This window comes from Chelon labrosus (genome assembly GCF_963514085.1).
Source record: "Chelon labrosus genome assembly, chromosome: 22".
NCBI lineage: Eukaryota > Metazoa > Chordata > Actinopteri > Mugiliformes > Mugilidae > Chelon > Chelon labrosus.
Window position 1 is genome coordinate 3420941 of NC_140355.1, and position 15867 is coordinate 3436807.

At 41.6% G+C, this 15867-nt stretch overlaps 2 protein-coding genes across 3 annotated transcripts; one reads left to right on the plus strand and one right to left on the minus strand.

The window, feature by feature from the left end:
• Positions 1 to 1388: 1388 nt before the first annotated feature.
• spp1 (secreted phosphoprotein 1) lies at positions 1389 to 7905 on the plus strand. Of its 2 annotated transcripts, none has more exons than XM_084572942.1 (8): positions 1389 to 1530; positions 4466 to 4537; positions 4634 to 4678; positions 4764 to 4838; positions 5334 to 5387; positions 5524 to 5646; positions 5936 to 6277; positions 6600 to 7905. In XM_084572942.1, the coding sequence occupies exons 2-8, from the start codon at positions 4484 to 4486 to the stop codon at positions 7029 to 7031; spliced, it is 1125 nt and encodes a 374-aa protein (XP_084429068.1). In that variant the 5' UTR covers positions 1389 to 1530; positions 4466 to 4483; the 3' UTR covers positions 7032 to 7905. The 2 variants fall into 2 exon arrangements, with proteins under 2 accessions (XP_084429068.1, XP_084429069.1); XM_084572943.1 differs by having other exon boundaries at positions 5936 to 6271.
• Positions 7906 to 11209: 3304 nt separating this feature from the next.
• On the minus strand, positions 11210 to 14232 carry LOC311507869 (homeodomain-interacting protein kinase 3-like; the record flags this gene model as incomplete). The annotated part of the gene is made up of 11 exons (XM_084572409.1): positions 11210 to 11319; positions 11428 to 11507; positions 11596 to 11694; positions 11838 to 11900; positions 12023 to 12195; positions 12316 to 12408; positions 12644 to 12754; positions 13025 to 13148; positions 13269 to 13450; positions 13621 to 13809; positions 14026 to 14232. 11 exons carry the CDS (start codon positions 14230 to 14232, stop codon positions 11210 to 11212), a joined length of 1431 nt encoding a protein of 476 aa, XP_084428535.1.
• Positions 14233 to 15867: the final 1635 nt, after the last annotated feature.

Below are 15867 nucleotides of genomic sequence, written 5' to 3' on the forward strand. Positions count from 1 at the left end.
TTCTTTTTATTAATTATCCGTCTTTTTATGTAAAATGCCTCAGCTATATCTTGTACTTTTGTTTGTATCATGTTTAGATTCTACATGTATGCTATATAAGCACTGATGCCTCACAGCAAGAAGGTTCTTGGTTCGAATCCATGGGGCCTTTGTGTGTGGAGTTTGCATGTTCTCCCTGTGTCTGCGTGGGTTCTCTCCGGGTACTCCGGCTTCCTCCCACCATCCAAAGACATGCTGGTTAGGTTCATTGGTGATTCTAAACTGGCCGTAGGTGTGCATGTGAATGTGAATGGTTGTCTGTCTCTCTCTGTTAGCCCTGCAATAGACTGGATACCTGTCCAGGGTGTACCCCGCCTTTTGCCCGATGACAGCTGGGATAGGCTCCAGCCCCTTCACGACATTTCACAGGACAAGCGGTTACAGCAAATAAATGAAAGAATGAATGTATGCTATGTAATCAGATGTATGTATCATCTCATTCCTCATTCCTCCATCTCTGTTTCTGTCTCTAACCGGTCGGCCTCACTCAGATGGGTCCCTCCGTGTGAGCTGGGTTCTGGTCAAGGTTTCTTCCTGTTAAAAGCAAGTTTTTGTTTTGCCCATCGTCACCATTAGCACTTGCTCTGGGGGTTTCAGGGTTTTGGTTCTGCAAAAGCATCTTGAGACAATATGTATTTTTATTGATGCTATAAATAAAATTTAATTGAACTGAGCTGGTGAGAGTATCTGTTCGAAGATGGTCTCTGGTGTCTTTTTTATTTCTCTCTGGCCCTGTAGTGATTTTTTTTGTGATGACCTTTGACCCCTTCTCATTAGTACTGGTAAGAATGTAAAAATATTCCGCTAAATATTCCATACATGTATTTACCCAGTAAATATCCTTCAGATATGAGCTCTTTAATCTTATCTAGTTCTAATAAAGAAATGTATACAGACACACATATAAAAACAAACACCTCAGTTTTTAAGACAAACCAGTCTAGTGCCGCAGACAAATTTTCAACTATCCAGAGTGACCTCAGTCAGATGATTTTCTTCTGTCTGTGAGGAAGCTGAATCACTGTCATACCACCTACCACTATATGTTGCTGTTTTTCCCAGAGCCTGTCGCTACATGTCCTTAAATTAACTTCACACACGGCGAGTGTGTGTGTGTGTGAAAGGGAGAGGCAAAAAACGGCATCCACATGCCTCTGTCTGGGTTGTATGTGTCTGCATGTCTTTATCCATGGATTTGTCTTTGCATTGTGTGTGTGTGTATTTGCCCCCACACCACCACAGCACACCACCAACCACAGGAAGAGTGGGAGAGAGAGAGAGACGAGAGGTGGTTAACCTCATGACATCACAAGCACTGCGATGATTGGCCGCTGCCAGAGGCTGGAGGGTTTATAAGCCAACCAGGAGTCTCGGCTTCAGCAGCAGCATCGGCGAGCAGCGAACAACACCCAGGGAAACCCAGGAGATAAACTAAAGACAAACCACGTCAGTGTAATTCTGCTGCAGCCTGAAGCTTCCTCCGCAAACAAGGTCAGAATGAATTCACAGACTACTGAACATTGTGCTTACTGTTTAAAGTGCTTAGCTGATGTTTTTCTGAAGCACTGGTAGTGATATAGAAGGTGGTAATTAAGGTTAATGTTTGTACAAGATACTGGAAATGTGCTTTTTTAGCTCAAAGGATGTAAGATCCAGAAACCTGTGTGCACTTTGAAAAGCTGAATATCTGGTTTTGCAATGTTTTCTTATGCACTGTATGACCAAAAGTATGTGGACACCACAACTTGGAAAACTTACTGATGCAGCATACAACTTTATTTTAGACTATAGTGTTCTAATAACCATGTGACAACATCTGCACAAACCGAGGTCCATAAAGATGCTTGTCTGGTCATACTGGGATCGGACTAACAAGCACCCTGACTTCAACCTCTATCCAAGGCCTCATCACCCAACATCAGTGTTGCACCTCACAAATGTTCTTGAGTTTTCAAATCAAAGCAAACCTCTGCAACCAGGTTTCAAAATCTAGCTGAAAGTCTGAAACCAGAAAAGTGGAGATTGTTAGAGAAGCAGATTGAAGCATCAATGTTTTCGGTGGTGAACACATACTTTTGGCCTTAAAGGCAAGTTGTTAATGGATTTTTTCTTGCAGCATTGCAAATGTAGACAAGCAAAAAGCATGTCAACTGAATGAATTTGATCGTGTTTCGAATATAGATGAAAGTCTTAAATTTCACACAAATAAAAAGTAACTGCAATTTGTTTAGTTCAGTTCAATTTGAGAAACAAACCACAGCTTCATTTGACTCACACAGACTTGTACAACATAATCAGAAATTAAAAGTCAGTTCCAACCAAACAACCATTAAACCCACAAGAGGGTTTGGTTATCCGCTATAAAGGCTCGGCAGTTTATTGCACACAATTAGAAGTTATTTTTAAAGAGCCATGAACATCTGCTTGTGATTGGCCAAAGGAGAAGCCGGGCAGCTGTTTGATTGGCTGATTAGAGACAGAAAGAGGAAGCTGTGGGCAGCAGGAAACTAACCTCTGGAAGATGTGTCGCATCAGCCGGACCAGGACTGGCTAACCACGCAGACACACACTGTTGACAGTCAACAGTCTTTTTCATGGTGTTAAAAATGTTATTTTTATAAGCGATTTATTTTCCAAAGAAGCCCAGCAGTTTTAAAATCAACTTGTTCTGAGTCAAAGTGTTCTCTCATTCCTTCCTCTGACTGATTTTCTGTTCTCTCTTCGTCTAATGGAAGACACTGGGTACAATGCAGCCTCTGCTGCATTTTAGTGCTGTTCAGTCTGCAAAAATAACTTTACAGATGTACATAAGGTCTACTCTCTTGTTTGTAACTATCAAAGCTGTTGTTGTGCACACTGATGAAGACAGTTTGGACTGACATGAGGGACTAAAAAGTTTGAATAGGAAGTTAAAGCCCTTGGACTACTTTCATGTTAAGAGATGACACAAGTCAAGTCATCGTGATGGACACTGCTGCGGATCTATGTTTGTCACAGTAATTTAATCCTCAACCCGCTGTAATGAATTCCATTCAGGACAAGACTAAAATGCCCTTACGGTTAAGGTCGATGTCTGAAACCTCTCTTCACAAAGGCAGATGCACAAAAATGCACACCCGCACACAGTCATATGGGCGTCTGTCATGTTTCTACTGTGCTGTGGCTTTCCACTTATAACCCAGTGAATTACACAGTATAGGAAGAGTCAATGATTAAGGTTAGAAGCAGGCGCTCCGTCTGCTCCTCCCACGGCGCAAAAAGTAAAGCTTGTTACGGGCAGTGAGGAGAAAAGAGAAATGTATTTCTGCTTTGGTTAGTGTCATCAACAATGAACCGATTGTACAAACAAAATGGGCCACAGTGTTGCAGTGGCTGACAAGTTCCTTCATTACCATGAGCGCACACAGTGTAGTTTATTTTGGCTCGGCCCTGCTTACACTGACCTGCTGCTGGAAATGCACACAAGAGCAGAAAACGTGGATCAATCCACGACGGAAAGTAGTCCCCAAATAGTACGCAATTTACTCCTTTTTGAGTAATGTAGAAAAGGACAATGACTCAGACATTTGAAGAATAAAGAACCTATATAATTATAACCCAGCTTTATAGATCTGTCATACAGAAGGAACCCGAGGGCTTGAGTCACAAACAGGATAAGATAACAACGTATTGGGAGATGGACTAACCCTTTAATAATGTCAGGATCTCCTTAAAGTGTACTTTTCCAGTAAATTTCCTGTTTTTGTCAAGGTGCAGAATTTGGGAGTTTTTGGATGATATTTGTCTGAAACTTCTGTTTGCATGTTGCCAGTGTCTCCTGTAAAGACATGGTTCATACTTCCTCAGAGAGTGAATTGCAGATGACTGATGGAAATGTAAGACAGTCCAACAGTAGTAACTCTGAACGCTGTCGGTTTCGCCCTCATATCTTTTAAGCCCACAACGCCCACAACCTAATTTCATCTCTTTCTGAATCATACCTGTCATTTTCTCACATCTTTTGGACCAGAATCAGTCAGAGATCTCCTGTCTGAAGAAACCTCGTGGGGAATGACGAGCTTCTCTCGCTCTGATGACAGAGAAAATGTTTTACTGTACCGAAACAGAGTCATTAAGGAAACATAACTGCTCCTTTAGGTCTGTAATCAAGGCCTTAATGACTTCCTGCAGCATACCAAGGCCAGCTAACGGTCATGTGACCGTGCAGCCTCCATTTTTAGGAAGGAATCTGTGTGAGAGACGTATTGAACTCTTCGCAGCTTGACATGTCATTGTGTTTCCTGTGAAGTTATGACCTCCGGACGAGTATTTTGGTGCAGACCGAGCTCTGCGTATCGTGATTATGTTTTATTGTTTTATTGTTTCATACGAGGATGTTTTATTGTGACTTGAACCTGTGTGTTTCTGGTATGTCTTCCCCATCCAGGCACCAAACTGTGATACAATGAAAGTGGCTGTTATTTTCGTTCTCCTCTTCGCCACAGTTCTCTGTCGGCCGGTAAGTCATTCATGTCTAAACATTCCTTAGCTGGTTCAATGGAAGTTGAGGTTGGGTTTGGTGTAACTATATTTGCATCCACTTTTTGCTTTATAGGCAAGAAAAGTTTCTAACAGCAGTTCAGAGAGCTCTGAAGAAGTGGTGAGTATTTGGAGGTTGATGGGTGGGTTGAGTGGGGAACCAGGAGAAGATTTAGGACTTAAACATTTTTTTGCGCTGTCCACAGGTGAGACGACCAGCAGTCCAAGCTGTCAGAAAACAGGCTCCAGTGGTTCCTCAAGCTCGTGCAGCACCTGTGCAGGTAAAACATTCTTTCAGCGTGTCCATTTGTTGTCTAGTTTTTGCACACTATCCTCTTTTGTCCAGTCTGACCTCCATGCCTCCTCCTTCTACTTTTATTTACTCACCATTTCTCCTGTTTACCATCTCTGTTTACCCTCATTTGCTCTCCTGTGCGTCTTCCCGTCCCACAGTTTGTTAATCTGCTCCGGACAAGATTGCGGAATTGTGAAAAAAGGCTTTTCAGTTTCAAACAGTTCTGGTTTTAAAACTGCAGATGAATTTGCATGCACGGGTTTCCGAGGATGGATAGTCAGAGTGTTCCAAATGTGTCAAAACAAACATTAAATGGAGATTTTTGTTGGGAAAATTCAGCACATATTTCTTCCAATCAGAATCCAGCTAGCAGAAATCCAACCAATTTCTTAAAGGGGTTTGCTTAAGGCATACATCAATAATTATTCAAAAAGGTAAAAAGAAGTTTAATCTGATTTATTGCATCTGTCTGACGTTGCAGAACATCGTAGCGGCAGCTGCTGCCGGGTCAGACGAGAGTTCAGATGAGGACGAGGTGAGAGACGGCTAAATCCATCTGAATCTGTCATGATTTATCAGGACTGTTGAGCTTGTCAAACAGAGTGTCGTGTCTGCAGGCTATGGTTGTGGGGGAGTTAAAGTTTAGCTTTACATTTTCGTTATTTCTGCAGCAGGTAGAAGTCAAGTCTGACAGCACAGACGCAACTTCAGAATCAACTACCGCCTCCGTCAACAGCAACGACAGTGAAGACAGCGACGATGATGATGATGATGAAGAAGAAGCAGAGGAGAGCGTGAGTAAAATCCTAGCTGTGGCAAATCTACTATATGTGCTTTCTCCTTTAGTTATGTTTTTTCATGTTTCTCTCATTTTATCATGGTAACATAACTTTTTCCACTTCCTGGTCAGTTAAACTTAATCAAATGTAACATGTCACTAGTTTTAATCTTTTTGTCAGTCTTAGTTAAATGCTTCAAAGCAATTGGCAGGAGGAGCAGCGCAGATAAAGTCAAATCAAACTGTTGGAAAATCTTGAATTTCTTCATCCACTCACTCCTCACCTCCCACCTCCATCTCTCTAGGAAACTGAGGAGGAGGAGGATGAATCCAACTCTGAGTCCGGCGAGTCCTCCACCCCTGCTCCCGCTACCGTCACCCCCGTGGTAGTCACCGAGGGGCCGGCGGCTGAGACCACCGCAGAGCCCATCGTGCCCACCATTGTCACTGACACTGAAACGGCCCGTGGCGACAACTTGGGAGGCTACCCCAGCGAATACAAGTCCATCTACGTCGAGGACAAGTCCTACCATAAGGTTCCCGTTCCCTACAAGTCCTACGAGTTTGTCGACACGGGAAAAAAGACGGCCTATGACGTGACCGACGGCAACGAGGTGGAGAAGTCACTGAAGGTGTACAAGGTACAGGTTAGTTTGTGTTCTCCTGGGAGTCAACTGAGAACCATTATGGTGTTAAGTTGATACAGGATTTAAAGTAGGAAGCCACTAATTTTTGTCTTCTCTTCCTTGTTCATATTTCATTCCACAAACAGCTATGGATGGATGATTCATGTTTTGTTGAAACTAGTATTTCAGCATTTCATTATTTTGAAACCTTACACTTGCACGACTTCATGTCAACACTTCAATTCCTTTCATTCTTTACACTCCCACTTCAACTGACTTCAACTGACTACTGTGAACAGACAAATAAAATAAATAATCCTCACACATCTCCTTTAATTTCTAGGCTATCCATGTCCACTCTGACCTCCTGGAGGAGGACACCAGCACCCCTGAGGTGGAGAGCCAGGGCCTGGACGCCTCCTCTGGAACATCTCAGGACATCAGCCCGCGCCAGGCCTCCCTGCCAGAGGAGGAGGAGAGCGCTAGCACCAGCGATGCCACCAGCGAGAGTGAAAGCACCAGCACCCCGGAAGAAGAGGAGGCGGAGGAGGAGGAGGAGAGTGCGAGCACCACCAGCGACAGCGACAGCGCCAGCGCCAGCGCCAGCCAGGACGAGGAGGACGAGGAGAGCCAGAGCAGCGAGGAGGCCACGGCCACGCCCGGAGCTGCCGACAGCGACTCCGACGAGAGTGACAGTGCTGAGAGTGACTCAGATGAGGAGGGGGCGGGGCCTGACATAGTCACTGACATTCCACCAGTTATCACTGCCAAATAAGTCCAGCCCACTCAGGAAATGGAGTGGATAGTGGAGTCAGATTTGCATAAAGAGCACAGGCTGCATCCAGGTGCAAAACCCCCCCATCCCCAGCCATTTTCCACTGCAGGGTCAAACAGGGACAACTGAGACTTAATTATTATTGACTGTAATATGTTCAGCCAATATTTCTGTTATTGTTTGTGCATCTTTAAAAAAAAGCACACACATTTTTCTTTGGGTTTAATTTAAATAAACCGTTAATTTCTGCATCCTGTGGTCTAGTATTAATGGTCTGCGCCATGTTTGATCCCGCAGGGGAAAAAGAGGTCGATGTAACTTTATGGGATGCTGAAAATGACAACTGCTACCTGCAACAAAGGTTGACTGACCTCAAGACCTTTGCCCCCTCCCCTCCCCCCTCTGCCACTGCTGGGTACAAGGTCAAAACTGGAAAAGAACAAAGAAACAAACAAAGTCCTGATATCTACACTAGCACAACACTGCATTAACCTTGAATTAATAATTGCTATACTCAAACCTACATAGTTATGGTGCTTATAAAGTGCATGGTTGATTGAAATAATCGCTTCAAGCGTAAGAAAACTTAAACTTGACATTAAGCCACACATTCGTTGCCAGTGCGGCTTAGCTTTCTTGCTCGCTAAGATGAAATTGCGCTGGTGTAGATGAAAGGATGCAAACCGGGAGAATCTCACCATTCAGTACAGAGTTCAATCAGCTGTACATGCAGTACGTACATATATACAACACAGTCCTGTTCATTTGCACAGTTCCTACCTACACTACATGTTGTTTGTCCCATGTTGTTTACTGTAATGTATCATATTGTACCATTTCTAAAATATTAATAAAGTTCTTTTTCATAAAAATAGGTGCTGTTTGATAATATGTTTCAGATTTTAAGGGAAAAGGATCCATTTATCAAAGAAGATAAAGGCATAGGTGAGGCATTAGAGAGGTACAACAATCCACGGAAGACAGTGATTTGTTAAAGAACCTGCCAGCATATTAAAGGAATATCTTCAGGGAACACCATTATTTTCTAAATCAAAAGTCAATGCCACACACATCTGTAGAGATGAATGTGCTTACAAATCATGCTCAAAGTGAATAACACTTTAAGTATAGGGATCAACTTTATTAGTTGTTTTTTGGTTCATGGTCATTGCTTTGTCAGGCTCGTCAAAAAGCACACTGCAAACTAAACTTATAAAATATATGAAAGAAAAAGAAACAAACACATTCACATATACATCAGCAATTTCAGCACCTGAAGAGTCGGGGAGGACTTAGAGTATGGTCATGTGGCTCCAGGCCGATCATTGACCCAGCCTGAAACACCTGAAACACAACAGGGAATGTTCAACAAAGGACAATGGTGGTACTGGACCATTTTGTCTTTTAAAGACACAGAGACTATTTAACATACTTTTATTTCATCACGCCTGGATTACTGCAACAGCCTTTTTACCAGTCTGAGCACTAAAGCAAATTTCATGACTCCAAACAGTCCAAAACTTAGCAGCCAGGCTTTTAACCAAAACCAGGAAAAGGGACCACATCACTCCAGTTTTAGCAGATCTCCACTGGCTCCCAGTATGTTTTAGAACCGATTTTAAGGTCTTATTGATCACTTTTAAAGCTCTTTATGGCTGCGCACCAGACTACATCATTGACCTTTTAGCACCATACAGGCCAGCACGTACCTTGAGATTCTGTCTGTTCCAGGGGCCCGGCTGAAAACTAAAGGTGACAGGGCCTTCGCAGTCAGGGCTCCACGGCTGTGAAATGATCTGCCGGAGGAAATCAGGTCAGCTGACTCTGTGAACTCTTTTAAATCTCTACTTAAAACATACTTTTATCGGAGAGCCTTTCTTGGTCTGACTTGAGTTTTAAGTGAGTTTTAATGTTGTGTTTTAATGTTTATGTTCTTAACTGTTCTTAACTGTATAGTGTTGTGTTTGTCTTTTAACAGTTCTAACTTTGTTTTATGTGCCTGTTTGCAAATTGTAAATTTATTTTTTAATGTTTTTGTGAAGCATTTTGGAATGTTGATTTGAAAAGTGCTATACAAATAAAGATAATTATTATTATTATCTATATGGTCAGTAAATTACATTGGTTCAGGATGCATATAAATATAAAGTATATTATACATTAATTAAAATAAAATTAGGTGTAATACAAAGTCAGCCAATACATGCACGGCAAATTAAATAAAATTAACAAATTAATTTAATCTGAGTTCTCTATTATACATGCACGAACAAAAGGGAAAATAATTAGAAATGTTACCTGCACATGTGACCTTTACATGTGGAAGTGAAAGGTAAATTTGCTTGACTACAGGAAAAGTGTCTTAAAAGATATCTGTCATATGTTTAACTGTTTTGGGGTTTGAGCATTTCCTGTTTTATTTTGTAAGTCACTAACTCTCTATCATTTCAGATGTCTTCACTTGCCCCGTGTGGTGTCGTTGCTGTCCCTGATAGTTTGCTCTGCCCTGATGTGTCTCACCTGTGCCTTATTAATGGTCTCTGTGTTTTCTCTTCTTCCTTTACCAGTTCATCATTCTACCCCATGCCAGCGTTGTTCTAGTGTTTTCCCAGTGTGCATTGTACTCCACTTCAGTATTGTTCTAGTCTTTTTCTTATGTGCTTTATAACTATTTTCCCTCGTTATTTTTGGACTTTGTCTTCGCCTTCTTTTAAAAGTAAAGACTTTCTATCCATCATCTGAGTTCTGAGCCGTGCATTTGAGTCCCCCTCTAACCAGTTCCATGTTATAAAGTCAAGCCATGTCAGATATATTATTTGTAAGTTTTTATTTTAAGAACTGTTCAATAACTACAAATATGAAATTCAGAGAAATAAGAAGCATGGATTTTAAATGAAGACCTAGGACCTTTATTATTCATTTGTTTATTAGACTCAACTGAAGGAAAGTCACACACAGTACTGTCACCGCCTGGAATTAATGGTAACTGAAGCAAAGAGTCTGAAATGGGACTTATTATGTCTTGTCAAGAAGACATAATAAGTCTCTGACCGAAAGGACACAGATTAAAAAGATTTCTGCACAATGCTGTGATCTGATTCTGATTCTTTTCACAAATTAAAAGCTGAAAATACAAGCTCCAGATAAAAAGTCAGCATCCTTGATAGTCAATCAACCCTGTGGAGACGTGCAAACATGTTTTTGAACTGCAGTTAAGAATGTAAGCTTTGTTTCAGCCCTGGTATTTTAGTGCAGTACAATGAGAAATGGATGTGAAGCTGTTAGAAATGTACATAATAATGAGAAACAACAGAAAGGTATGATTTAAGTTTTTATTTATTTTATTTTATATATTTCAGATTAAATCTAATGTTTTCTGCGACTGATTAGTTGTATTTCTAATTAATGTATTTTATTTAGTTATCAAATTCAGTCGCAATTTAGCGTGTCCAATCAACGTTAATGCTTTTCCCACAAATACAAAGGTATATTTTAAAACAGGCTTTTCTCCCTAAAAAGAACAAAACTGACCCCCCACCCTCACCCCAAAAAACACAATAACACAATTCTAGCAATTAACCCAACGCTACTTCCCAAGTTACAAAGTTAAGATTGAAACTTCTACTGTTTCTGCTCCTTCTCCTTACCATCCATACACAAACAAGCAAGTTTCAGTAGAAGTTTCCTATTTAATCCTCAGACTTCCCACCAGTCCCCTAGAACTGAAGAAGCTACTCGGATGAGTGGTGAAACGTATTCTCAGAAAAACTCTACAAATCCAATTGCCTTTTGAAAAAATATACTAAACCAAATGATAAACTTTATATGTTTACAGATAAATGAATGCATTTATATCTGTAAACACGTAAAGGGTCGAGATTAGCATTAGCATCATGTTAGCCATATCCGCCACTACACAATTTAGAGTGTCCAATCAACCTAGTCCCCAGTTATAAAGTTTAATCTTAAGACACGTAAATGCCTAGTGTCAGTTTTATTTACCTTAAAGTAAGCTTGCATGTAGAAAAAAAAAAAAAAAAATCATTAAAAAAGTATGTGTGGACAAAGCATAAAGGGCATGTCTCTGTGTCCATTTTGGGATAAAACCGGAGCTCCCGGGGAAAAACCCACGGACACGCGGAGAGAACATGCAAACATATAAACCTTCTCAGACTCGTTCAGTCCTCTACGGTGTCCACAGAGCAGCTGAACGTCCTTTTCATCCAGGAGAAGAAGCGTTGAAAGGGGTTCTTTTTCTTCTTCTTCATCATCCAATCTTCGCTGTCATCTAATAATCAGCAGACATGAAACATTTCAGCCACCCTCAAAGTGAAAAACAACAAGAATATGGAATGTCTCAACAGTTTAGAAAGAAGTGAAGATGAGTTGTTCTTACTGGAGCTGGTAACAGTGAACTCTGAGTCCAGGTAGATGGTGGTGGTGTCAGTGTAAGCAGTGGCTGCTGAAGAATGGGAGCTAAACACATGAGTTCACACTGAGTTAGTATCTCATGCCTGTTTAGGGCTCATAAATGTGTCTAAAATATTAAAAGGAAACCTTTTACCTCAGGTCAGAGTCTTCCTGAGGACTACTTCGCAAGTGTATTCTGTTCTCAGGGTCTGCAGGCCGAACCAAGATGACTCCTGGTGGCAGTGCCTCACTGCTGTTAAATGAAGAGACATAATATTAATCCCTTGCTCTACATGCAGCTTCCTAGAGGCATCTGGTATTTTTCTGATACAAGGAATAAATGAGCAGGAGAACACCTCTTCCAGCTTTGTTGATAAAGAATAACTTAACTCCTACCTGTCTTCAACTGGGGTGTCATGTCCTGTCTGGTCCTGGCTGGTGGTGGGTTCAGGTTCATCGCTACAAAAAGATAAACTCAGTGTTTAAAGCTGATAGACACACGATGCAAAGTCCAAATCAGTCATTTATCAACTGACATCTAATAACCTGTGTATAAATTAGGTTGAACCACACTTACTTACCATGGACTGAGGTTGGAGGGGCTGTTGAGGTAGCTCTTCGTGATGAAAGGATGGTTGAGGATACCTCTGGGGGTGATCCTGTCCTTCTCATCCCACTGGAGCATCGCCTTCAGCAGCTCGATACACTCCCTCCTCTCATCTGCCTCTCTCACGTTGTCTCTCTCCACCCACATCTGGTTAGAAGACATTTGGAAAACACAACTGTGGTCAAGTTCTTTCTAAAACATGAACTATGAAGACAATTCACGTGTGTCTCTTTTCAACAGCTAGATACAGCTTCTTTAAACACATACTGTTTTCATTTCATCCAGAGAGCGGAACGTATATCGCCTTTTGTCCGTGAAGAAAGAACCCCAATTCAGTGTGTTGTAATACTCCTCGAGTGTCTAAAGAAGACAGAATTAAAGGATAATTAACATACAGTCGCCTTCTTCTTCTGTAACCACTTATTCCTGTTAAGGGTCGCGGGGTCTGCTGGAGCCTATCCCAGCTGTCATCGGGCGAGAGGCGGGGTACACCCTGGACAGGTCGCCAGTCTATCGCAGGGCTACATACAGTCGTCACAATATTTTATTAAGTGATGTAAGGTCAGCGATAAAAGAAATAAGTCACAGCCTGTACCTTCAGCAGCCACTCATCACCATCTATTTTCTTATAAAACCTGTCTGATATCAGTCCAGCGTTGAGAAGATCCTTTGGTGGTGGACCCAGGAGGTCAGTCATGAATCTGAGCTGTAGACAAAGCAAATGTTAGTCATGAGGCTTTGTTCAGGTCAAAAGTTTAAAATTGTAACAATAAAACTGCTTTAAGAAGGTTAGAAATAAAACATTGATCTGGCTGATCTAGTCTGATCTCCCGATCTTTGTTGTCTGCCCTCCTAGTCAGTGAAGATGGTAACACTTCAAATCAGGAACAACCTGATATTTGTGGCATCCATGAACATTTTGTATATTGATACAAACATTTATAATAAAGTGTTTCAGCTACAGTATACTACTTACTAAGATGTAGTTTGTGCTTCCTGGAAAGAGTGTAACACCAAACACCATGGAAGCCATTATACAGCCCAACGACCAGATATCGATGGCCTCTGAAAATGGCAGCTGCAGTATAATTTCTGGTGCTCTGAGTGTGGAAAAGAAAAACACATTCAGTGAAAGCAATTATTACTGGAACATAATCAAATTAGTAAGCTGCACTGAAGTGAAGATGTCTTTCTTTTTTAACCTGATCACTGTATCTTACCTAATCTGAGGTGTCTGTAAAATTGTTCCTGGCTTTGCTTCCGACTTGAAGATAGCTATACCGAAGTCTATCAGTTTGACCTTTAAGGGCTGCCTCACGTGATCCACCATCATGATATTGTTTTTCTTCACGTCCCCGTGGATTATGCCAACGCTCTTCAGGGCATCAAACGCTACGGCCATCTGCAAGTGACAACAGCCCAGTATTGGTACGATACAAAAATACTGACACTGATGCTCACTGATAGAAGCATTATGTTACAGAAAACTTCATCTCATCAAAACAAAAGTTAAAGCTGCAAAGGTATAAGTACAAGACAGTGTAGAGTTTTGCTTTGTAGCTGAATTCCTACTTGTTGAATGATGGTCCGAACTTCCTCCAGTCGCATCTGTCCATGTACATCTGCTATATAGTCGTCCAGGTTGATGTCCAACATCTCAAACACAAGGCTCGTTTGAAACCTTTTGGATATTGTGCCCTCATACTTGACAATGTTAGATCTGTCCAGATTGTGTTCCATGAGAGTTTTCATGATGCGTGCCTGTGGAGACATGAACGATGTGTTGATTCACGTGGACTAATAAGCCCTGTTTCAATGCATCTTCATGTTGTGATTTAGCAGCCTCATTTACATAGGTGACAGTAAACCATCAGGGTCACCTGCACAGTTAATGCACCAAACATGTTGAAAATCCAGACACCCTGTGCAAAGTAAATAGTACTAAAGGCTATGGGGCTGTTTGTAAATGTGTCTCACCTCTCGTGGCGTAAAGTCGTATTTTGGCATCTTGTTGACCTTCACAGCTACAGTCTTGTTAGTTCCCTCTTTTATGCACTTGATCACTATTCCAAAGCCGCCTTCTCCCAAGATGTGGATAAACTTGTAGTTCTCTGGGATTGGGAAACCGTTGAAGTCCTCCTTCTCCTCCTTCTCAGAGGAGGATGAACTCCAATTGCTGTACATTTTTCTCTTGTTCTAGTAGAACAGTGACAAAGGAGAAGAACGCATGAGTTTATTCCCTTTAAAGAGATGATGATCTGCTGTATGTGACTCCTGTTAAACATGTGTTAACTTGTGTATCTGAGTTCTCATCAAATAAAAAGATACAAAAACATGAATGCAGTCAGATTAAGTAAAATATACATTATCCTTTAAACATAAGCTGGCAGGCTGGAAGACAAGGTTTGAAAATTTAATTTAAACACAATTTGACCTATTCTCACATCCTCAGTCAGACTTTTCCTAAAACTAAAAGTTTTTGTCCTGCAGCATATCCCTCCAGTAAACAGCTGTGTTTCACCCAGCCTGCATCAAACCTGGACATATTAAAAAGCTACCACAGCTCCAAAATGTTTGCTACATCAAACAGAACAGCAGTGTACTTACTTCACTAAAAGGTTTGGGTTTGTTTTACATATGGATGTCTTCAACTATCTTTTCCTCTCCTCGTCTCGCTCCGTCTCGCGTCATCTCTCCTTGTCTCTCCTCGTCTCTCTTCGTCTCTCTTCGTGTCTCTCCGTCTCGTCTCTCGTTGTCCTAAGTTGCCTCTCGTCCTGATATGTGCTTGTTAATCGTCCAGTGGAACTAACTAAAATGAGCAGATCCTTCCTTTGGATCTCAGGAGTTGGGTGAATTCTAGAACACATCTGTGATGTCATAGATTCTAATTTTGCACTGCAGCCAAATGTGTAACAATGAACAAAACTAACTAAACAATCCTGGAATATATGTACCAAAACAAAGTTTTTACTGTTTTATACTGTAGCTGTGAACAAAGCAGAGAGTGGCTGGCTTTGGGCTGCAGTGGGTCAGTGCAGCATGTCCAAACACTGGCATTGTATACCTGCAAGACGTGGCTTGTGTTTCAAAACTGACTGACAAAAGTGACACTTTAATGGGCGCTACTCCTGATAATAACACAGGCTGACACCGTGGTGCAGTGGTTAGCGCTGTCCCTTGGTTGGCTGGGGCCTTTGTGTGTGGAGTTTGCATGGTGTCCCTGTGCCTGTGTGTCCATTGATTGATATCCCAACTTTGTCCCATGGTCCAAAAGTTACATGGTGATTCTAAATTGTTGTGCATGTGAGTGTGAATGGTTAGTTGGTGACCTGTCCAGGGTGTATCCCGCCTCTTGCCCAGTTACGGCTGGGATAGGCTCAGGCCACCTTTAAAGGATAAGGCTCTATAAATGATGGATGGATGATAATAACAGCATCAGCTTCTGAGTTACTCAGGAACACAGTGAAAGGAGTTGGTTACCTTGCTGAGAAGCTGTCACCTGCAGCTTGTTCCAACTGACCCACTGTTAAAAAATGCTCCTAGCCTTATTTTGTAGACACATTTCTGACAAAAAAAATCATAGTAAAAGACAGTTTGGGTTTTGCTCAGTTTTCATTTGAAACTGCAGCTTCAAACACTTGTATTAGCAACATGAAAATAAAATAAGAATTTTCAAGCCCGACTGGCGCCCTTGCCTCATGCGCTGGTCAAGAAACCATGATCTCGCCCAGGGCACCAAAAGGGTTAGACCCGACTCTGTAAAACACTACAAGACCTTCTGGTAAGATGTTACCAGGAAATTAATCCAACATTCAGTCT